Source organism: Panthera onca, chromosome C1 (assembly GCF_046562875.1).
Source record: "Panthera onca isolate mPanOnc1 chromosome C1, mPanOnc1 haplotype 2, whole genome shotgun sequence".
NCBI classification, from domain to species: domain Eukaryota; kingdom Metazoa; phylum Chordata; class Mammalia; order Carnivora; family Felidae; genus Panthera; species Panthera onca.
The window spans coordinates 45,085,216-45,110,298 of record NC_138346.1 but is presented as its reverse complement, the minus strand read 5'-3'; the positions used below and the strand labels follow the sequence as shown (position 1 = coordinate 45,110,298).

Below are 25,083 nucleotides of genomic sequence, written 5' to 3'. Positions count from 1 at the left end.
GTGCAATATTGTTGACTAGAGGTACAATGTTACACAGCAGATCTTTAGAACTTAATTGTGTTTAACTGAAATTTGATGCCCATTCATTAGTAACTCCCTATTTTCCCCTCCCCCCCCATCCCCTGGATAACTACCATTCCATTCTTTGATTTAATGAACTTAACTATTTTAAATGCCTCATATAAGCAGAATCATGTATTTGTCTTTCTGTGACTGGCTTATTTCACTTGGCATAATATCCCCAAGAATCCTCCATGTTGTCACATATTACAGAATTTCCTTTTTTAAGGCTGAATAATATTCTATCAAATGGATATACAACATTTTCTTTAACCATTGATCTGTCAGTGGACATTTAAGTTGTTTCCACATCCTGGCTGTTGTATGTAATACTGCACTGAATGTGAGTGCTAATACCACTTTCAGAGCCTGCTTTCAATTCCTTTGAATAAATACTCTGTCATGAGATTGGATTCCTAGATCATATAGTAGTTCTGTTTTTAATATTTTGAGGTACCTCCATACTATTTCCATAGTATTTGCATCCTCATGAATAGTATACAAGGGCTCCAGTTTTTCCACATCTTCCTCAATATTTATCTTTTCAGTTTTTGATAATAGCCATCCTGACAGGTGTGAGGTGATACCTCATTGTGGTTTTAATTTGCATTTACCTGATGATTAGTGAGATTGAGCATTTTTTCACATATCTGATGGCCTTTTATATTTTCTTCTTTGGAGAAATGTCTGTTCAAGGTCTTCACCCATTTTTTTGTTGGTATTAGTGTTTTTGTTAGGGAGTTGTAGGAGTGCCTTACATACTTTGGAGATTAATCATTAGATATATAGTTTATACATGTTTTCTACCATTCCATGGGTTGCCTTTTCATTCTGTTGATAGCTTCCTTAGCTGTGCAGAAGCATTTTAGTTTGATTAGTCCCTCTTGTCTGTTTTTCTTTGTTGCTTGTGCTTTTGGTGTAATATCAAAGAAATCATTGCCAAGATCAGCATCATGAAGATTTTCTCCTGTCTTCTCTTTTAGGAGTTTTACAATTTTTGGTCTTATATTTAAGTCTTTAATTCATTTTAAATTGATTTCTGTGTATAATGTAAGATAAGGGTCCAACTTCGTTCTTTCGTATATGGATATCATTTTTCCAGCCCTGTTGGTTGAAGAGACTCTCCTTTCTGCATTGTGTGTTCTTGACACCCTCATCAGATATCAGTTGACCATATATGCATGGATTTATTTCTGGGCTTTCTACTCTTTTCCATCTGCCTTTATGATTGTCTTTATGCCAGTACCATACTGTTGTGTTTACTGTAGTAATATATTTTGAAAGTAGGTAGTGTGATGTCTCCAGTTTTGTTCTTTACCTCTGGATTGATATGACTTTGTGGTCTTTTGTGGTTCCATGAGTTTTAGAATTGTGTTTTTCTATTTCTATAAAGAATGACATTAGGATTTTTGGTAGGATTTGCATTGAATTTGTAGAGTGCTTTGGGTAATATGGACATTTTAATAACACTAAATCTTCTGATCCATGAACACAGGATGCCTTCCCATTTGTCATCTTTAATTTCTTTTGTCAGTGTTTTGTAGTTCTCAGCCTACAAGTCTTTCACCTTTTAAATTTATTCCTAAGTATTTTTTTCCTTTTTGGTGCTCTTGCAAATGGTATTGCTTTTCTAATTCTTTTTCAGATAGCTCATTGTTAGTGGATAGGAACGTAGCTGGTTTTGTATGTTGATTTTGTATCTCGCAACTTTACTGAATTTATTAGTTCTAAGTTTTTTTTTAATATGATATTTTTGTTATTTTGAGAGAGAGAAAGAGCAGAGGAGAGGCAAAGAGAAAGGGAGAGAGAATTCCAAGTAGGCTCTGTGCTGTCAGTGCAGAGCCCAACATGGGTCTCAAACCCATGAACCATGAGATCATGACCTGGGCTGAAATTAAGAGTCAGATGCTAACCCAACTGACCCACTTACGTACCCCCTAACAGGTTTTTGATGGAGTCTTCAGGGTTTTCTATGTATAGGATCATGTCGTCTGCAAACATGGACAATTTTACTTCTTCCTTTCTGGTTTGGATGCCTTTTATTTCTTTTTCTTGCCTAATTGCTTTAGCCAGGACTTTAAGTTGTATGATGAATAGAAGTGGCAGAAACAGGCATCCTTGTCTTGTTCCTGATCTCAAAAAAAAAAAAACAAACTTAGTTTTTTACCATGGAGTGTAATGGCTGCTATGGGATTTTCATAGATGGCTTTTATTATGTTGAGGTACTTTCCTCCTATTCCTAGTTTATTAAATTTTTAATCATGAAATGGTGTTGAGTTCTATCAAATGCTTTTTCTGCACCTGTTGAGACAATCATGCAATTTTTATTCTTTATTTTGTTAATATACTGTATCAAAAAAACCAACTCTTAGGTTTTTTTTCTGCTGTTTTTCTATTTTCTCTTTAATTTATTTCTGCTCTGTTCTAATCTTTATTTCCTTCCTTCTGCTAACTTTGCTCTTAGTTTATTGTTTTTCTAGCTCCTTCAGGTGCTAGAAAAGTTGGTTGGTTGGGCTAGTTAGGTTGTTTATTTGACATCTTTCTTTTTTAATGTGTTATTGCTCTGGATAAACTGTACTGCTTTTACTGCATCCCATAAGTTTTGGTACATTGTCTTTCATTTACCTTAAAGTATTTTCTGATATTCTTGTGTCTTTGACTCAGTGGTTGTATAGGAGTGTGTTATTTAATTTCCACATACTGTGACTTTTCTACTTTTCTTCCTGTTGATTTCTAGTTTCATTCCATTGTGGTCAGAAAAAATTCCTTGATATGTTTCAGTCTGCCTAAATTTGTTAAGACTTGTTTTGTCTTAACACTTGATCTGTCCTGGAGAAAGATCCATGTGACCTTGAGAAGATGATGTATTCTGCTGTTGAGTGGATTGTTCTGTATAGGTCTGTTAGGTCTGTTTGGTCTGTAATGTTCAGGTCTTCCATTTCCTTATTGATCTTCTGTCTGGATTTTCTATTCATTATTGGTCTTTATCTGCAAAGAGACCTAGAGAACCATGTGGAGGATGGAGTTGCATTGCAGACGAGATGGCTGGGATAGCTTCACTTAGAAGTATCAGCAAGTTTGGAGAAGAAATATCTCGTGAAAAATCAATTGTAATAGAAAAGGTATTCTATTCAGTGAGAATAAAGAGGAAAAGCTGAAATCAAATAGTTACAAAGCAAAAGCAACTTGATTTGCACATAACCTTTTCTGTAAAGTTAAATATGGATGGAAGTGATGGTTCAGGGTTCCAAGATGAAAGCGCTTTCAGAAAGGCTAATCTGAAAGATTATTAGAAAAACATTTCTAATAAGATTAATCAAATCTTGGAAATAATCCTCCTTGTTTTAAAGACCACAAAGAGTGTCTACAATCTTCCTTTGAAAGTTATGTAAAGATTAATTTCATGTTTTTAAATTTTTATTTAACTTTTTGAAAAATCCTATCTTTACAGGGTTCAAAAACCAAAAAATAATAAGAAAAGGTACAGTGAAAAAATTACTCTTAATTAGCTCCTATAAGCCTCCCCTCCCATAGGTGAAGTTACTGGTACTAATTTCTTTGTAATCTTCAGGAAAAATTATTATGTATACTCTATTTCAAAAAATGAATATAAAATAAGAGACATTGAAGCTGAGTAAAAGTAAGGATAAGAGATACTAAATTCAGACTTGTGTTGAATAAATTTTACTCTTCCTATTTTAGTCTGTGGGTACTTAGCAAGAATCAAGTCATATGAATGTTTATGATGTTAATACAATGTGATATTCTTTTAGCAGTAGTGATAATTATATTGGAAGTAGTTAAAGCTTTTTTAAAGAAATTCAGATGGGAACTTATTAGTATATCTGTGCATATTATCTGTTTCAAAGGTTTGATTGCAGTCTAGGCCAATATGTATACTTTTTATTTCATATTCTAGAATGAGTCACCTTTGGTCAGGCAGTGTTAGTAGCAATGCATTTTTTAGTTAATTGTACATCACCTGTGTGCAGCCTCCTTTTTCCTGCTATTGCAAATTGACTTCACAGTTGAGGCTTACTACTTTAATACTGAGTATCTCATCTAATCACTTCCTTCAAATAGTGTATGTCAATGAAATAGGAAGAGTGACAAGATATATTTGGCTAATGTCAATCAATTACTTAATGTGCATGTAATAATATATTTTTTATTGAGGTGTTTTTGCACTGTCATCGTACTGACTAGAGTCAGATTCTTACTTGGCACATCCAGATGCTCCAACTTTGTGTGACCTAGATAGAAAACATATGGGGGTATGTGTGTGTATTTTTAGCACATGTTAAGCTTTCAGCCTTAGGGCAAAATATATGCAAAACTTCAAGAAGTGAAAAGAAAATCTCTTTTAGAAAAGAATACAGGATTGATGAAATGGTGGAGAAAACTAAACTAAAAACTATTTGCTGTAGAAAATACAGTATTTAAAAATTGAGTTTCTTTAAAAACAAAGATCCTTAATTTTTAATTACCACGTTTAAAAAATTTTTCATCCATTGTTTTCACAATGGGTTCTTTTTTTTGAAAATGAATTTTACTTTGCCTAAGTTGAAGTGAAGATTTAATTTGTTGGCAGACCTCTTTATCATTTATTGCTATCCCAACTGTAACTCATTTAGAAAATGCTCCTAAATTAGCCCCATTGATCTGATGCAATAATCGCCTACTGTGAAATGTTGTTCCAGAACTACTAGCCATGTTCACTTTAAGAAAAGAAATTCTACATTTAATGATTCTTATGTTTGATAGCTTTTTTAGAACCCATTTCTTCAAGTGATCTTTTTGCAATCCTGTGCACTAGCTATTTATCAGGTCAGGCAGTGAAATAACATGTTTGGATTAATCAGCAGCTAAGAATTATATCTTTAGGCATCACCTGAGGCAGCACTCTAATACAAACTAAAATAATATATTTACATTAGAAGTATTACAAGTTTTATGTGTATTCAGTGCAGGAAATTTAGAAATCTTAAAACATTAATTTTCTTGAAATATTTTCTTGACTACTTTTTAAAACATCTTTACATGTATATATCAGAGATGTAGCTTTAAAGAGAGAAACTTTTTGTGAATAAATTGTTATTGCTCAACTGTTCCTTGTTTAGAGTAACTTGTGATATGGAAAGTTTGAAGCAGGGGCACTTCATTCCCGTACATTATTCAGAACTTTACCTACTTTCTGTTATTTTGAATATTCCTTAAAACACCAGCTAATAGCTGGCTTAAAATAACAGCTATAATTCAGAAAGCCAGCAGGGGCACTGGGGTGGCTCAGTTGTTTAAGCGGCCGACTCTTAATGTCAGCTCAGGTCATGATCTCACAGTTTGTGAGTTGGAGCCCCGCAACAGGCTCTGCACAGACAGCCTGCTTGGATTCTCTCTCTCCCTCTCTCTCTCTGCCCCTCCTCTGCTCTCTCTCTCTCTCTCTCTCAAAAATGAATAAAGAAACATTAAAAAAAAAAAGAAAAAGAATCCAGCAGTTCTTTGTCTTTTTACGTGCAAACATACAGGAAATGTAAAGATTGCAGTCTGGCATTTCCTCAAAAAATAGTTACCATATTACCCAGCAATTTCACTTCTAGGAACATACCCAAGAGAAATGGAAACGTATTTCACACAAAAACTTGCACATGAATGTTCATATCCACATCATTCATAATAGCCAAAAGGTAGAAATAATCCAAACATATATCATCCAGTGAAAGGATAGTTGAAAAATATATCCATACAATGGAATATTACTTGATCATTAAAAAAGGAAGGAGAGTGCCACCTGGATGGCTCAGTTGATTAAGTGTCTGACTCTTGATTTCAACTCAGGTCATCGTTTCATGGTTTGTGAGATTGAGCCCCATGCTGGGCTCTGCTCTGCAGTGGGTATGGAACCTGCTTAAAATTCTCTCTCCCTCTCCCCCTAATCCTCCCCCCATTCCCTATTGACAAATCTCATGTGATCTAGGGAAAAATCTCACAGACATCTAAAGCCAAACATCGTGAAATCTCCTTCAAAACAACAACAACAGGGGGGCACTGGTACAACATGGATAAGCCTTGAAAATGTTACATTAAGTGAAAGAAACCACTCACAAAAAACTATGTATTGTATGATTCCATTTATATGAATAACCCCAAGTAGGCAAATTTATAGAGACAGAAGGTAAATTAGTGATCACCTTGGGTAAAGGTGGCAGAGAATGGAGGGTGTTAATGGGTACAGGGTTTCTCTTTGGAATGATAAAATTGTTCTAAAATTAGTTGTGATAGTTGCATAACCTTGTAAATATACTGAAAACCATTGTCTTATACACTTAAAATGGGAGAATTTGTATGATTTATGAATTGTATCTCAATAAAAGTGTAATATTTAAAAAATGAAAGAAAAATAGAGGTGCCTTTGGATTTCCTAAAGTAAATTAGTAAACAAAGACTATAATTTCTTTCCTTTTTTTTTTTTTTTAAGCCCCCACACCCAGCATGGAGCTTAACTTGGGGCTTGAACTCACTACCCTGAGTTCAAGACCTGAGCTGAGATCATGAGTCAGATGCTTAACCTACTGAACCATCCAGGTGCCCCAAAGACTATAATTTCTAACCCATGTAGTGAGATGACAACCCACAGTCTTAATTTTTAAAAATAAAGAAGTAGTTTTCAATTCCACTCAGGTTACTTTTCTCTAGAAAAATGTATTCTACAAATGTTCACTCCTTCAACAAATTGTTTGTTGTGCCCTATTGGGTATATGACAGTGTTCTTGATACCAGGGACACCATTACATTCCTGATTCTTCTTTTCTTCCTCTCCACATGCAGTCAGTCACCAAGTCACATTAAGTCTATTTCATGTCCTTTAGTTTATCCGTGTTCTCTTCCCCTCTTAGCAATATGTGTGGTTCTATTACCTAGACCAGTCTCAACCACAGTATTAATATTAGTAAAATACCAGAGATTGCAATTGTTTTACCTTAAAAAAAAAAAACTAGAGGAATAATCCTGTAAATGTCATTTTCACTAACTTGTATTCCACTTTGTTTTTTGGTAAGTGGAAGAAAAATTGGTAGCTTTACAGCTAGTGTGCCAGGAATCACACACAGTCCTCAGGGCTTAATGGGAATATTTTATGAATGTGGACTTCATCAATTTTGCATGTCCTCAGTATAAGTTGAGACACTTTGAGTTGGATTAATACAATCACATTTTTAAAAATCCATATTACTTTAGTTTCAGTTCTCAATAAATCATTGTTATAAAAGATCATTTTGATTTAAATACAATTTACCTATTACATAAATTTAAGATATATACAGCATGTTATGGGGCACCTAGGTGGCTCAGTTGGTTGAGCATCTGACTTCGGCTCAGGTCATGATCTCACGGTCTGTGGGTCAAGCCCCGCATCGGGCTCTGTGCTGACAGCTCAGAGCCTGGAGCCTGCTTTGGATTCTGTGTCTCCCTCTCTCTCTCTCTCTGCCCCTCCCCCACTTGTGGTCTGTCTGTCTCTCTCTCAAAAATGAAATGTAAAAAAAAATTTTTTTTAATTAAAAAGAAAGATGTACAGCATGTTAAATGATACATTTATATATTGTAATATAGTTACCATTGTAGCAATAATAAGTATTTCTGTCATATTACATAATTTTCTTTAGTGGTTGGGATAATTAGGTTCTGCTCTCATAATAAGTTTAATGATTATTATGCAATACTGTTGTCAGTATTTGCTATATTATGCATTAGATCTCTAGGACTTATTTACTACTTGTTGCAAGTTTGTACCTTTAAACAACATCTGTCCTATTTCCCCATCCCCTAGTAACTACCATTTTATTCTCTGATTTCTACAAGTTTGTCTTTACATTCCATATATGAATGATATCATACAGTATTTATCTTTGTCTGACTTCTCTCACTTAACATAATGTCCTTAAAATCCAAAGATCTTTTTCTGATATCTATGTGTGATCAGGCATTTTCCCAACTAGATGTGTTTCTCCAGTGACTCTGCGTTGCATGTAAGATAAACTATAAACTTGCTTCCATGATATGATAGTTCATTCAGGATCTTGCTCCTTTCTGTCCAGCTTCCATCCCCAGCAAAGGCATATTCTCTATGCTTCCATGTGTTGCATGTGCCCTTCTGTCTGTCAGCATTGCCCTTCCCATGATTTGTGGATGGCCAGCTCCTTTCAGGTCTCACTGCACATGCATTTGGCTCTGTGAAGTAGACCTAGGTTTCTTCTACAATGCCTCCTCTGTGTTTTGTAATAGCAGTTTTTATAATGCATTATAATTTTTATTTATTTTTATTTAATTTACATCAAAGTTAGTTAGCATATAGTGCAATAATGATTTCAGGAGTGGAATGCAGTGATTCACCCCCTACGTATAACACCCATTGCTCATCCCAACAAGTGTCTTCTTCTATGCCTCTTGTCCACAACCCCTCCAGCAACCCTCAGTTCTCTGTATTTAAGAGTCTCTTATGTTTTGTCCCCCTCCCTGTTTTTATATCATTTTTGCTTCCCTTCTCCTGTGTTCATCTGTTTTGTATTTAAATTCCACATATGAGTGAAGTCATATGATACTTGTCTTTGACTAATTTCACTTAGCATAATACCCTCTAGTTCCATCCACATAGTTGCAAATGGCAAGATTTCATTCTTTTTGATTGCCGAGTAATACTCCCTTTTTTTTAAAATTTTTTTTTTAACGTTTATTTATTTTTGAGACAGAGAGAGACAGAGCATGAACGGGGGAGGATCAGAGAGAGAGGGAGACACAGAATCCGAAACAGGCTCCAGGCTCTGAGCGGTCAGCACAGAGTCCGACGCGGGGCTCGAACTCACGGACCGCGAGATCGTGACCTGAGCCGAAGTCAGCCACTTAACCGACTGAGCCACCCAGGCGCCCCTACTCCATTTTATACATATACCACATCTTCTTTATCCAGTCATCTGTTGATGGACATTTGGGCTCTTTCCATACTTTGGCTATTGTTGAGAGCACTGCTACAAACATTGGGGTGCATGTGTCCCTTCGAAACAGCACACCTTTATCCTTTGGATAAATACCTAGTAGTGTAATTGCTGGGTCGTTGGGTAGTTCTATTTTTAATTTTTTGAGGAACCTCCATACTCTTTTCCAGAATGGCTGCATCAGTTTGCATTCCCACTAGCAGTGCAAAAGAGATCTTCTTTCTCTGCATCCTCACCAACATCTGTTGTTGCCAGAGTTGTTAACGTTAGCCATTCTGACAGGTGTGAGGTGTTATCTCATTGTGGTTTTGATTTGTATTTCCCAGATGATGAGTGATGTTGAGCATTTTTTCATGTGTCTGTTAGCCATATGGATGTCTTATTTTGAACAGTGTCTGTTCATGTCTTTTGCCCATTTCTTCACTGAATTCTTTGTTTTTCAGGTGTTGAGTTTTGTAAGTTCTTTATAGATTTTGGATACTAACCTTTTATCTGATATGTCATTTGCAAATATCTTCTCCCATTCTGTTGGTTGCCTTTTAGTTTTGCTGATTGTTTCTTTCGCTGTGCAGAAGCTTTTTATTTTGATGAGGTCCCAATAGTTCATTTTTGCTTTTGTTTCCCTTTCCTCCAGAGATGTGTTGAGTAAGAAGTTGCTGTGGCCGAAGTCAAAGAGGTTTTTGCCTGCTTTCTCCTCGAGGATTTTGATGACTTCCTGTTTTATTTTTAGGTCTTTCATCCATTTTGAGTTTATTTTTGTGTATGGTGTAAGAAAATGGTCCAGGTTCATTCTGCATTTGGCTGTCCCGTTTCCCCAACACCATTTGCTGAAGAGACTGTCTTTATTCCATTGGGTATTCTTTCCAGCTTTGTCAAAGATTAGTTGGGCATATGTTTGTGGGTCCATTTCTGGGTTCTCTATTCTGTTCCATCGATCTGAGTGTCTGTTTCTGTGCCACTATATACTGTCTTGATGATTATAGCTTTGTAATACAGCTTGAAAACCAGAATTGTGATGCCTCCAGCTTTGGTTTTCTTTTTCAGGATTGCTTTGGCTTTTCTGATCCCATACAAATTTTAGGATTGTTTGTTCTAGCTCTGTGAAGAATGCTGGTGTTGTTTTCATAGGTATGGCATTAAATATGTAGATTGCTTTGGGTAGTATTGACATTTTAACAATATTTGTTCTTCCAATCCATGAGCATGGAATATTTTTCCTTTGTGTGTGTGTGTGTGTGTGTGTGTGTGTCTTCTTAAGTTTCTTTTACAAGCTTTCTATAGTTTTCAGTGTATAGATTTTTCACCTCTTTGGTTAGGTTTATTTGTAGGTATTTTATGAGTTTTGGTGCAATTGTAAATGGGATCAATTCTTTGAATTCTCCTTCTGTTGCTTCATTATTGGTGTATAGAAATGCAACTGATTTCTGTGCATTGATTTTATATCCTACAACTTTGCTGAATTCATGAATCAATTCTAGCTCAGTTTTTTGGTAGAATCTTTTGGGTTTTCTGTATAGAATATCATGTCATCTGCGAAGAGTGCAAGTTTGACTTCCTCCTTGCCAGTTTGGGTATCTTTTATTCCTTTGTGTTGTCTGATTGCTGAGGCTAAGACTTCCAATACTGTATTGAATAACAGTGGTATGAGTGGACATCCCTGTCATGTTCCTGACCTAAGGGGGAAGCTGTCAGTTTTTCCCCATTGAGGATGATATTAGCAGTGGGTCTCTCATATATGGCTTCTGTGATCTTGAGGTATGATCCTTCTATCCCTACTTTCTTGAGGGTTTTTATCAAGAAAGGATGCTGTATTTTGTTGAATGCTTTCTCTGCATCTATTGAGAGGATCATGTGGTTCTTACTCTTTATTTTATTAACGCAATATATCACATTGATTTGCGGACATTAAACCAACCTTGCATCCCAGGTATAAGTCCCACTTGATTGTGGTGAATAATTCTTTTAATGTACTGTTGGATCTGGTTAGCTAGTATCTTGTTGAGAATTTTTGCATTCATGTTCATCAGGGAAATTGGTCTATAGTTCTCCTTTTTAGTGGGGTCCTTGTCTGGTTTTGGAATCAAGGTAATGCTGGCCTCATAGAATGAGTTTGAAGTTTTCCTTCCATTTCTATTTTCTGGAACAGCTTCAAAAGAATAGGTGTTAACTCTTCTTTAAATGTTTGAGAATTCCCCTGGAAAACCATCCAGCCCTGGATTTTTGTTTTTTGGGAGGTATTATGCATTATAATTATTTTAATATTTTGTTTTCCTTTTATATTTTTAGCTTGTTGAGAGCCAGTTCCTTATCCTTTCATCTTTGTATTCCCAGCTTTTAGCATGGAATCTGGTATGAAGTTAATGCTCACTAAATATTTGCTGAAAAAATTCAAAATCAGTTTCTCTAATTAATTGGGATAAGTATATTTTGTATGTAATGAAATTAAAGATTAAAAATGTTCTTGTGATTCTTCATCCCATGTTTCCTGGAGCAGTGACAGTTTTAAATAGTCCAGTGTATTGTCCTTTAAGTATAAATGTAGTTACCAAGACATAATTTTTTATTTAGAAATATACACATTAAACCTATACCTCAGTTTTTAATTGTTTACTATTTTTTAATACTTAGATTTCATGTAGTTTGTATATTTTTTTCTAATTCAGGTCACTTTCAAAGCAATACATAACAGTGAGATGTTGAAATTTAGGATGGAACAATACCTAAATTGTCTTCCTCATTCTGTCATTTTGCTGTGCACTTTGGGCCTAATTACTGCACATCTATATTTATATGTATATTAATGAATGAAAATTATTGGAAATTTAGAAATCCTTAGGTATAAGGCTCTGTTATAATAAGATTAAGGTTGGTACTGACAGCTGTAGTCTGAAAAATACTGTGATTTTAGGATTATAGGATAGTAGTTCCCTATCTTTTTGGATTTCATTATTCTGGTATGTGTTCTTTTTTGGGGGGGGACCCCAATTATTTACCTTTAAGTGAATAGATTAAAAATAATTTTGGTTTGAGAATACATTAATACCCTCAAGTTAATTAGACAGATAGTTATCACATAGCCATGGAGGGTAATTATACATGAAAATGCATTTCTCTTTAAGAATTCCCAATTAGGGTCTGGCATCGGCTCTAGCTTATTACTGTTTTTAACTAGAGAGGGGAGGGATGTTAGCAAAGTAAAAACAGTGAGTTTGTAGCCATAAAAGTTGGGTATAAATCATGGTTCCGTGACCTGCTATCTAAGTTTCTTTGGGTAAATCAGTCAGTATCAGCTTCAGTTTCCTCATTTACATAATGAGATAATAATACCTACATGAAATAGTTGTGAAAATTAACAGTAGTTTCTATGATAGTAGTGTCAATTAAGTTTTTCCTAAATCATAACTCCTGTTGAATTAGTATTAATAAAATGCTAGGAATAAGTTTTTCCTGTTAAATATCAGGTAGTTTGTCTTATTGAGTACTACCTGTGTTTTCCCAAGCAGGTTTGTCTTTAAGATTCTAAAAACAGTGCTTTACAGATGATAAACATCAACATGCAGAGTCAGTGCTAATTGTTATGTCCAGAAGAGCACTTTCCTTCATTACTATCCCCTAACCTGCCAGTTAGAGGACAACATGAATCTATTTACTTCACCTTTCATTTTAGTATATATAATATTGTTAGTACTTAAAACTGCCTGTGTAAGTTCCTGGTCATGTTAAGGAGCTTGTTTGGCCAGTCAGAAGGTCTCTCTTTTGGTCAAGTCAGAACCTCTCTTTCTCTGTCTCTCTCTCTCTCTCTCTCTCTCTCTCTCTCTCTCTCTCTCTCTCTCTCAAGCCTTCTCTGCAATCAGATATTTAAATCGGTATGTTTTCACTCACAACCAGTAACTTTTCTACATTACAGGGGAAAAAAAAAAATAGAACAAAGAGGAACTTATCAACCTCCAGTCATTGAATCTATAAACCTACCTGTGTGTGACCCATTCTTCTTCATTGCTTCTGATTCAAGTGTGTCATATTAAGACCCACCCTTGATCCACACTTGCCTCAATTATTCCTCTGCTTTCAGTTTATAGCCAAACTGTCTAAATGTTTATTTATTTTGATAGAGAATGAGAGAGAGTGTATGCATGAGTGGGGGGGTGGGCAGAGAGAGAGAGAGACAGAGAATCCCAACAGGCTCCACGCTGTCAGTGCAGAGCCTGACATGGGACTCAGTCTCTTGAGCTGTAAGATCGTGACCTGAGCTGAAATCAAGAGGTGGACACTTAACCAACTGAGCCACCCAGAAACCCCTACAGCCAAACTTTCTGAAATACTATCTAGGTTCATTTTTTTTTTTAATGTCCTCACTTTAATCACTATCCAGCCATTGAAATTTGGCTTTATTTACTCTCCTTTCCTGGAACTGATTGCTAAATCCTGTGGCCACATCTTTGCATACTCTTGACATTGGACTCTTGACATTGGTCAAATATGACTGCTTTCTTCTTAAAAATTTTTCTTGTTCTGTGTACCATACTGTTTGGTAGCTCTTCCTGCCTTTGTGGCCACTCCTTTTCAGTCTGTTTTTCCTCTGCAGGTCCCTTGAATGTTAATGTTTTCTCCTAGCCCCTTTACACATTTTTCTCAGGATTTAGGAAGTGCCATGTAAATATTTGTTGAGTGAACAACTTATGACTGTATTGATGGTCTCCAGAGATTTGACTATAATTGGATCTTGTTAACTGAAGAAATTGCAGTATATCATACCTGATGGTGCACTTCACAGTCAAACTTTGGTTAGTCTCTTGGGACCATGATTCTTTTAAACTACCCTACTACATATTTGCAGTGGAAAAAATCTGGGCTCGTTATTCAGCTTTTATGTCTGTGAGGTTCACTTAGCTTTTTGTAAGTGTTCTGTATATAAAAGGTAATTACAAAGACAATTTTATTTTATTTCATTTTTTTAATATGAAATTTATTGTCAGATTGGTTTCCATACAACACCCAATGCTCATCCCAACAGGTGCCCTCCTCAGTGCCCATCACCCACTTTCCCCTCCCTCCCATCAAACCTCAGTTTATTCTCAGTTTTTAAGAGTGTCTTATGGTTTGCCTCCATCCCTCGCTAACTTTTTTTTTTCCCCTTCCCCTCCCCCATGGTCTTCTGTTAAGTTTCTCAGGATCCACATAAGAGTGAAAACATGGTATCTATCTTTCTCTGTAATGACTTATTTCACTTAGCATCACACTCTCCAGTTCCATCCACGTTGCTACAAAAGGCCATATTTCATTCTTTCTCATTGCCAAATAGTATTCCATTGTATATATAAACCACAACTTCTTTATCCATTCATCAGTTGACATTTAGGCTCTTCCCATAATTTGGCTATTGTTGAAAGTGCTGCTATAAACATTGGGGTACAAGTGCCCCTATGCATCAGCACTCCTGTGTGCCTTGGGTAAATTCCTAGCAGTATTATTGCTGGGTCATAGAGTAGATCTATTTTTAATTTTTTGAGGAACCTCCACACTGTTTTCCAGAGTGGCTGCACCAATTTGCATTCCCACCAACAGCGCAGGAGGGTTCCCATTTCTCCACATCCTCGCCAGCATCTATAGTCTCCTGATTTGTTCATTTTGGCCAATCTGACTGACGTGAGGTGATATCTGAGTGTGGTTTTGATTTGTATTTCCCTAATGAGGAGTGACATTGAGCATTTGTTCTTGTGCCTGTTGGCCATCTGGATGTCTTCTTTAGAGAAGTGTCTATTCATGTTTTCTGCCCATTTCTTCACTGGATTATTTGGTTTTTGGGTGTGGAGTTTGGTGAGTTCCTTACAGATTTTAGATACTAGCCCTTTGTCCGATATGTCATTTGCAAATATCTTTTCCCATTCCATTGGTTGCCTTTTAGTTTTGTTGGTTGTTTCCTTTGCTTTGCAGAAGCTTTTTATTTTCATGAGGTCCCAATAGTTCATTTTTGGTATTAAGTCCCTTGCCTTTGGAGATGTGTCAAGCAAGAAATTGCCGTGGCTGAGGTCAGAGAGGTTTTTTCCTGCTTTCTCCTCTAGGGTTTTGATGGTTTCCTGTCTCACATTCAGGTCCTTTATCCATTTTGAGTTTATTTTGTGAATGGTGTAAGAAAGTGATCTAGTTTCATCCTTCTGCATGTTGCTGTCCAGTTCTCCCAGCACCATTTGTTAAAGAGATTGTCTTTTTTTCCATTGGATGTTCTTTCCTGGTTTGTCAAAGATTAGTTGTCCATACTTTTGTGGGTTCAGTTCTGGAGTCTCTGTTCTATTCCATTGGTCTATGTGTCTGTTTTTGTGCCAGTACCATGCTGTCTTGATGATTACAGCTTTGTGGTAGAGGCTAAAGCCTGGGATTGTGATACCTTCTGCTTTGGTGGTCTTCTTCAGTATTACTTTGGCTATTCGGGGTCTTTTGTGGTTCCATACAAATTTTAGGACTGCTTGGGGTGCCTGGGTGGCTCAGTCGGTTAAGCGTCCGACTTCAGCTCAGGTCACGATGTCACGGTCCGTGAGTTCGAGCCCCGCGTCAGACTCTGGGCCGATGGCTCAGAGCCTGGAGCCTGCTTCCGATTCTGTGTCTCCCTCTCTCTCTGACCCTCCCCCGTTCATGCTCTGTCTCGCTCTGTCTCTCTCTGTCTCAAAAATAAATAAACGTTAAAAAAAAAAAATTTAGGACTGCTTGTTCTAGCCTCAAGAAGAATGCTGGTGCAATTTTGATAGGGATTGCATTGAACGTGTAGATTGCTTTGGGTAGTATTGACATTTTAACAATATTATTCTTCCAATCCATGAGCACAGACTGTTTTTCCATTTCTTTGTATCTTCTTCAGTTTTCTTCATAAGCTTTCTATAGTTTTCAACATACAGATCTTTTACCTCTTTGGTTAGGTTTATTCCGGGTAGTTTATGCTTCTTGGTACAATTGTGAATGGGATCAGTTTCTTTATTTGTCTTTCTGTTGCTTCATTATTAGTGTATAAGAATGCACCTGATTTCTGTACGTTAATTTTGTATCCTGCGACTTTGCTGAATTCATGTATCAGTTCTAGCAGACTTTTGGTGGAGTCTGTCAGGTTTTCCATGTATAATATCATGTCATCTGCAAAAAGTGAAAGCTTGACTTCATCTTTGCCAAATTTGATGCCTTTGATTTCATTTTGTTGTCTGATTGCTGATGCTAGAATTTCCAACACTACATTAAACAACAGCGGTGAGAGTGGACATCCCTGTCATGTTCCTGATCTCCGGGGAAAAGTTCTCAGTTTTTCCCCATTGAGGATGATATTAGCTGTGGGCTTTTCATTAGAAAGGGAAGGGAAACTTCCAGGCTTATTTTATGAAGCCAGCATTAGTTTGATTCCCAAACCAGACAGAGACCCAGCAAAAAAAGAGAACTATAGGCCAATATCCCTGATGAATATGGATGCAAAAATTCTCAACAAGATGCTAGCAAATCGAATTCAACAGCATATAAAAAAAATTATTCACCGTGATCAAGTGGGATTCATTCCTGGGCTGCAGGGCTAGTTCAATATTTGCAAATCAACCAATGTGATACATCACATTAATAAAAGAAAAGATAAGAACTATATGATCCTGTCAATCGATGCAGAAAAAGCATTTGACAAAATTCAGCATCCTTTCTTAATAAAAACCCTGGAGAAAGTCGGGAGAGAAGTAACATAGAAAGATAATTTTATTTTATTTTTTTTTTTATTTAAAAAAAATTTTTTTAACATTTATTCTTGAGACAGAGACAGAGCATGAACAGGGGAGGGGCAGAGAGAGAGGAAGACCCAGAATCTGAAACAGCCACCCGGCTCTGAGCTGTCAGCACAGAGCCCGACGTGGGGCTCAAACCCACAAACTGTGAGATCATGACCTGAGCTGAAGTTGGACGCTTAACTGACTGAGCCACCCAGGCGCCCCAAAGATAATTTTAAAGAGCATGCATTATCTCAAATTTTTATAGGAGTTTCTTTACAGAAATCATTTAGCTTAACAATTTAAATGTACTTTGAATTATATATTCTAAAGTTTAGGATTAGGTACTGGCCTTTGTGTTTGCCTACATTGTATATTTTCATCTTTCAACAATTCTGGGAGATAAATATTGTTAGTCATCTTGTAGAGAGAACACCGAGGTTAGGGGAAGTTAAATAGATTTTATGCTGTAACATATACAGTTACTAAAATTCAGAACCAGAGTTCTGACTGACTGTATAGCCCATGCTTCTCTTCTAAATGATATTGAAAATACAAGCTGGGGATGAATGCTAAATACAGAAATAAATGGTGTAGTACTTGAGTTAAGTAAATCTAAATTGTATTCAAAGTTGTCTGTGTCTTTTGTCCTTAGGCGGTTATTTGGCAGAAAACTAGAGTATCTGATCATAAGATGGCTCTCATGTCTGTTCTGGGGACTGCTGTTATGGGCAACATGGAATCCTTTCAGTACCACTGTGAAGAATCTCAGGTATACAACAAAGTGTTCTTTAATAATTCTGGTTTACCAATGAAACTCAATTATTTTTCTTCTGGGGAGTTGAGGTGGCAATAAGTTCTTGTAACATTTTACTTAAATATATGTATAGGTAAAAAAAGAACATAACATTTACAGCTTATATTTAACCCTCTCTCCCTATCCCTACTTCCTGTTTTTATCTTTGTTATTTGTTTTTAATTTTAAGCATTGTGGTTCCATTATTTTTTTTATAATGATTTTCAATTGAGTATCTTATCTGTTTACATTTCAGTATTAAAGAAGAGTTGAGTTCTCTTACCTTTGTTTTCCCTTTCCTATTCTAAATAGATTCTGCATCTTTCTTTTCTTGATCTCTAGCTTCAGACAGTGCTTTTTGAGTTCTTATAATGTTAGATGAGGTTACGAACACTCCAACTCTTACTTGCTCTTCCCTCTCTCAATTGTGTCCACTCTACTTTTATGTTGTCAAGCAATTTGTTTTCTTTTATAACCATTTTTAAGTTTTCCATCTTTTGTTTGAAAATTGATTCTAAAAGTTGAAAACTTATATGGAGTATATTACTATGGCTACAAATAATTTACATTGTAAAGCCTAGTATTGTTCTAGGATCACATTTCTTAAGAATCCACGTTATATATCCATGCCATACAAATGAGACTATTTCTATTGTCCCAATTAAATAGAATATCCTTTCTTGTTGTCCTATTTATTGCTCAAAATGTCATGTTTTTCTTTATCTGTGAACTCTTATATAGTTTCTTGTTTTCTTGCTGGAGTTTCTAAGATCTGGGTTTTTTCCCTTTTTTAAGTGAAGAAACTTTTCTTCATCTTGTCAGCAATAAAATCCAGCACTTTTACTTACTCCAACTATAGCTAGAGTTCCATTTTTTTTTTTTAAATAATTAGATTTAGAACCCAATTTCTTATTTGGACTGATCACATATCAGGCATTCTGCACAGATCTTATCCTGGAATGGAATTTTTTTTTCATAGGAGTACTAGTTGTTTCCACTATTTCTTATATCCCATGCCTTTTTCTTTCTTAGTCTTTGTTATCATTTTTCTCATATACATCTTTAGTTAACTTCCACAGAAAGGGGATATGAGAGGTAGACTTTTATATACAAGAATGACTTTATTTTGTACTTCTCTTGATAGTCTGGTAGAGTTAGAATTCTAGGTTGAAAATAAGTTTTTTTTTATGGTTTTTTTTTTTCAATATATGAAGTTTATTGTCAAATTGGTTTCCATAACACCCAGTATTCATCCCAAAAGGTGCCCTCCTCAATACCCATCACCCACCCTCCCCTCCCTCCCACTCCCCATCAACCCTCAGTTTGTTCTCAGTTTTTAAGAGTCTCTTATGCTTTGGCTCTCTTCCACTCTAACCTCTTTTTTTTTTTTCCTTCCCCTCCCCCATGGGTTTCTGTTAAGTTTCTCAGGATCCACATAAGAGTGAAAACATATGGTATCTGTCTTTCTCTGTATGGCTTATTTCACTCAGCATAACACTCTTCAGTTCCATCCATGTTGTTACAAAGGGCCATATTTCATTCTTTCTCATTGCCACGTAGTACTCCATTGTGTATATAAACCACAATTTCTTTATCCATTCATCAGTTGATGGACATTTAGTCTCTTTCCATAATTTGGCTATTGTTGAGAGTGCTGCTATAAACATTGGGGTACAAGTGCCCCTATGCATCAGCACTCCTGTATCCCTTGGGTAAATTCCTAGCCGTGCTATTGCTGGGTCATAGGGTAGGTCTATTTTTAATTTTTTGAGGAACCTCCACACTGTTTTCCAGAGTGGCTGCACCAGTTTGCATTCCCACCAACAGTGCAAAAGGGTTCCCGTTTCTCCACATCCTCGCCAGCATCTATAGTCCCCTGATTTGTTCATTTTGGCCAATCTGACTGGCGTGAGGTGATATCTGAGTGTGGTTTTGATTTGTATTTCCCTGATGAGGAGCGACGTTGAGCATCTTTTCATGTGCCTGTTGGCCATCTGGATGTCTTCTTTAGAGAAGTGTCTATTCATGTTTTCTGCCCATTTCTTCACTGGGTTGTTTTTCGGGTGTAGAGTTTGGTGAGCTCTTTATAGATTTTGGATACTAGCCCTTTGTCCGATATGTCATTTGCAAATATCTTTTCCCATTCCATTGGTTGCCTTTTAGTTTTGTTGGTTGTTTCCTTTGCTGTGCAGAAGCTTTTTATTTTCACAAGGTCCCAGTAGTTCATTTTTGCTTTTAATTCCCTTGCCTTTGGGGATGTGTCAAGTAAGAGATTGCTACGGCTGAGGTCAGAGAGGTCTTTTCCTGCTTTCTCCTCTAGGGTTTTGATAGTTTCCTCACATTCAGGTCCTTTATCCATTTTGAGTTTATTTTTGTGAATGGTGTGAGAAAGTGGTCTAGTTTCAATCTTCTGCATGTTGCTGTCCAGTTCTCCCAGCCCCATTTGTTAAAGAGACTTTTTTCCATTGGATGTTCTTTCCTGCTTTGTCAAAGATTAGTTGGCCATACGTTTGTGGGTCTAGTTCTGGGGTTTCTATTCTATTCCATTGGTCTATGTGTCTGTTTTTGTGCCAATACCATGCTGTCTTGATGATTACAGCTTTGTAGTAGAGGCTAAAGTCTGGGATTGTGATGCCTCCTGCTTTGGTGGTCTTCTTCAATATTACTTTGGCTATTTGGGGCCTTTTGTGGTTCCATATGAATTTTAGGATTGCTTGTTCTAGTTTCGAGAAGAATGCTGGTGCAATTTTGATTGGGATCGCATTGAATGTGTAGATAGCTTTGGGTGGTATTGACATTTTGACAATATTTATTCTTCCAATCCATGAGCACGAAATGTCTTTCCATTTCTTTATATCTTCTTCAATTTCCTTCATAAGCTTTCTATAGTTTTCAGCATACAGATCTTTTACATCTTTGGTTAGATTTATTCCTAGGTATTTTATGCTTCTTGGTGCAATTGTGAATGGGATCAGTTTCTTTCTTTTTTTTTTTTTTTAATTTTTTTTTAACGTTTTTTTAAATTTATTTTTGAGACAGAGAGAGACAGAGCATGAACAGGGGAGGGGCAGAGGGGAGACACAGAATCTGAAGCAGGCTCCAGGCTCTGAGCCATCAGCCCAGAGCCCGACGCGGGGCTTGAACTCACGGACCGGGAGATCGTGACCTGAGCTGAAGTCGGACACTTAACCGACTGAGCCACTCAGGTGCCCCGGGATCAGTTTCTTTATTTGTCTTTCTGTTGTTTCATTATTAGTGTATAAGAATGCAACTGATTTCTGTACATTGATTTTGTATCCTGCAACTTTGCTAAATTCATGTATCAGTTCTAGCAGAGAAAATAAGTTTAAAGGCATTTAATGTCTTTGACCATTCACTGTGGCTGATGGGAAGATGTATGCATTCCAATTCTTTCTTTCTAGCTGATCTGTATTTTTTTTTTTTCTGAACTTTTTTTAGGATCTTTGTGTTCAGTTTTTTAAGCATGTCTATAGATGTGTCTTTTATTACTCATTTGCTTTTTATGCTGAACACTTGGTTTGAGACTTCTTGAGTCTGAATACTCCTATATCTTTTTCAGCTCTGGGTTATATACTTCTAGCTGTCATAACTTTGATAATTTTTCTCTTTTTTTTGAGAGACAGAGCATGAGTGGGGGAGGGGCAGAGAGAGAGAGGGAGACACAGAATCCAAAGCAGGCTCCAGGCTCTGAGCTCTCAGCACAGAGCCTGACACGGGGCTCAAACCACAAGCTGTGGGATCGTGACCTGACCCGAAGTCAGGCGCTGAACCAACTGAGCCACTCAGGCACCTCGATAATTTGTGTCTTTTAATTAAACTCCTTATTATTGATTTAGGACTTCCTCTTATTTTTCTCTTACTATTTTTCTCAGGTTTTCATCTTTTTTCTGTAAGTTTTTGGAGATGTCTGACCCTCTCTTGCCCCTTCTGAATATTTTGAAACCTTTATGTTTAATTTCCAAGAGCATTTTTAAATCTACCGTTTTTTCACAACTTCTTACTGTTTTGTGGATACAAAATCTTGAATCTTTAGAGATGCTAAGTTTTGTTTCTATTTTAAAGTTGTTTCTTAAACTATCTATTGCTTAGGAGGTCAATTTTGTTTTGCTTTTCAGGTCTTTTACCTCCAAGCCATCTTTTTGTGTGAATAAGAAATCTAATTGGGAACTCAGTGTTTGTGGCTAGACTTATTGACTATTAGGCTTTACTTGACTATTAATTAATCAAGATCCTGTTCCTGTTCCCAGACTCTGGGGGAGTCACAAATACCATCATGGGGTGGGGGCTTACCCCACTGCACTCATACTCACTGTTCTAGTTCTCAGGAAATTCATTTCATTTCTTTCCCTTCCCTGCCCCCTCCATTCCCTTTCTTCTTCTTTTTCTCTCTTTTTTTTTTCCTTTCTAGCACAAAATTAGATCAGTTGTCCTTATTCAGTGTCTTTATAGAAGAGTCTATAATTATTCTTAGTTTCTTTACAGAAGAGTCTATAAAATAGAATCTGTTTGTTTTTGCTGGTCTGTTGACCTTAAACCTGAAGGCTCTCTGTTGTGCTAGGCAGTTGGTTTCTCTGTTCTATTCTTCTTTTTTCATAATTTGTTGAAATCTCTTTTCTACTACTAGTTCTTCTATTTTTCTTGCAGTATTGAGTTCTTAATTATTATCATTTTATTAGCCTTAGGTGGGAGTTTATACTCAGTTAATGTTCTCTGCCTGAGGAACAATTCAGGCCATCCTTACCGGCCAGCTATAGTACCTGGAGCATGGCCATGATCTGACATGTGTTCTGTTTTTCAGAGCTCCCTTAATAGTTGTTCAGTGGTTTCAATATAACCTAGTGCCACCTTAGTCTGGTTATGGTGGCTGACTTGGGATAGTAAAGGTACTGTCTTGGGCTAGTAAATTCCCCTGTGTTCCTCGTGGCTTCGTGGGACTTTGTTGTTGACACTGGTAACCCAGGAAGCTTATGACAGGAGATCCAGACTCCAGGTCTTTGGTATTGTGCTCTAGAGATTCTAGCTGCCATAGTTTGGTCTGAAGACCAGCAGCATTGGCGTTACTTGTATGCTTGTTAGAAGTGAAGGATCTCTGGCCTCGTCCCAGAATACTGAATCAGGACATGCATTTTAACAAGGTTCCCAGGTGCACATTCAAGTATGAAAAACAGATTTAGACCTTGGTCAGTTATGATTTCATGTGTGATTGGAACTATCCCATTAGTTTTGCAATTGAGAATTTTTTCCCCTGATCTGTATTGAGATGTATTGCCATATCTGTGCTTGCCCATTGTTTTTTTTAATTTTCTCTTTTTTTTAATTCTCTCTTTTTTTTTTTTTTAAAGTTTATTTATTCTTGAGAGATAGAGACAGAGCATGAGCAGGGGAGGGGCAGAGTGAGAGGAGGAGACACAGAATCCGAAGTAAGCTCCAGGCTCTGAGCTGTCAGCACAGAGTCCGACGCCGGGCTCGAACCCACGAACCGTGAGATCATGACCTGAGCCAAAGTCAGACGCTTAACTGACTGAGCCACCCAGGCGCCCCTTAATTTTCTCTTGAGATAGAATTGTGTGCGGACTGCTGGTAATCCATCTTGGATATCAAAACTTTTGCTACACCTTCATGTGGTTATTCTTGCATGGAGGAATAGGGTAATTTAGAAAGCATGTGTTGCTGAATCGTTCCAGTTCCATGAGTTGTCAGAATAATAACCTTTTAAGTGTGTCTCTAGTGAGTGATCATCTAACCAAATCCCTGTTCTATTTGTGTACTGCGTATTTAAATAGGTGCTATATTTATGTTGCCAGTAGCCACCCATCACCACTCCATGCTTCCTGGGCTTGTAAGGAGGGTTGTCCTATATCAGAGTTTCTTTGGCCTCTTCTCATTCCTGCCCAAAATCAATCTTAAGTTGCTTGTCAACTGCTAATAGTTGTCCCCCCTCACCTCACTTCTATCCCATTACATACCTTCAAGTTGTGACACTTACCACCAAGGCCCCTTCACTGTACTGGGATGGCAAACACATTGGTCATTGGGAACCTTGGGTATAGAGAATCTTTATATATCTCTTCCTACAATGTTGAAGGTCCGTTTCTTAACTACAGCCACTCCATGTTGTACAGTCTCTTAATTATGGGTGGTTATCCCAGCTATACTGCTGCTGTGGTAGCATTTATTAGGAGTTTCCCAGTGTGGCTTTGTTGGCTTAAGGGAGCTCCTAAAGCTTTATTTTGTTTCATGTTTGTTTTTTGGCATCTGTCTTCTCTGGATATTTTTTATCTCTGCATTGTTCCATGCCAAGTTCTTGGTGAATTCCTCAGTGCTGTCTGATTTTTATTCCCAAGTCTGTGTATTTCCAGGATTTAGAATTTATTCATTTTCCTCTTCTCTTTTAAACTTAATTATAACTGTGGGGTTCCTGGGTGGCTCAGTCGGTTGAGCATCTGACTTCGGCTCAGGTCATGATCTCGAGTCTGTGAGTTCGAGCCCCACATTGGGATCTGTGCTGACAGCTCAGAGCCTGGACCCTGCTTCAGATTCTGTGTCTCCCTTTCTCTTTGACACCCCCGCTGCTTGTGCTCTATCTCTCTCTGTCTTTCAAAAATGAATAAGTATTTTTAAAAATAAAAAAAAAAAAAGACTTGAGCTGAGATCAAAAGTTGGACGCTTTTGATACCTGGATGGTACCCCTGCTTTTTCTTCACTCTTAAAAGTATGGTACACATACTAATTTCAAAGTTCTTTTCATATTGCTGTACTGTTTCTACTTTCGTGGGAGAATGTTCTTTCATTCTCTGCTGTTTTATATGCTTTGAAATTTTAATTTGCACAGTCATCATGAATGCAAATTTATTGTTTTTGTTATTTTGTTTTTACCCACTCGACCTTCTTCCTCCCTGTGGTTTGGCAGATACCACCAACCTCCAGGCCCCATTTTAAAACCAGGTAGTTCATGTCTTTCATCCTGCCAAGATTTTACAGACCTCTTTTCCTAGCTGACTTGGCTTAGCTTTATTTTTTGATTTTGGAGTTATCCACACTCTTTCCTATAATCCTTGCAAGCAGCTCCACAAACCGTGGTCACAGTATTTTTAAGCATTTTTGAAGGGGCGAAAGGGCGGTGTCTCAGCAGCCCATTTCATATGGAAAGACTGATTTTGATCTCTTGCCTTGTATTTTCTGTCCCTGTTTCCACATCAGAATTTAAATTCTAACTGGCATAAATGGTTTCTTTCTTAAGTTGAGATATAGTTGACATATAACATTATATTAGTTTCAAGTGTACAACAAAATACGTATGTATTACAAAATGATCACCACAGTAAGTCTAGTTACATCCATTACTACACATAGTTACAAAAATTTTTTTTTTCTGACAGCTGGTTTGTGATCCTAGAGCACATAGGGCTTTTGATTTCAGCCATCACTTTCTGTTATGGTTTGCATCCATAACATCTTTGTATTTGTCTTACTTTTAAATGGTTCAGTCTTTTGA

At 36.9% G+C, this 25,083-nt stretch overlaps 1 protein-coding gene across 9 annotated transcripts in view; it reads left to right on the top strand.

The window, feature by feature from the left end:
- The window catches only part of PMS1 (PMS1 homolog 1, mismatch repair system component), a 98,572-nt gene that overhangs the window by 49,223 nt on the left and 24,266 nt on the right, over window positions 1–25,083 (top strand). For 7 of the 9 annotated variants that reach the window (XM_060622361.3, XM_060622355.3, XM_078451097.2 and 4 more), the window contains one exon: window positions 17,427–17,543. The exons of the other annotated variants lie outside the window; for them this stretch is intronic. In XM_060622361.3, the coding sequence (XP_060478344.1) occupies window positions 17,427–17,543 (117 nt within the window). The remainder of the gene's footprint in view (window positions 1–17,426; window positions 17,544–25,083) is intronic. 9 annotated transcript variants of the gene reach the window in all.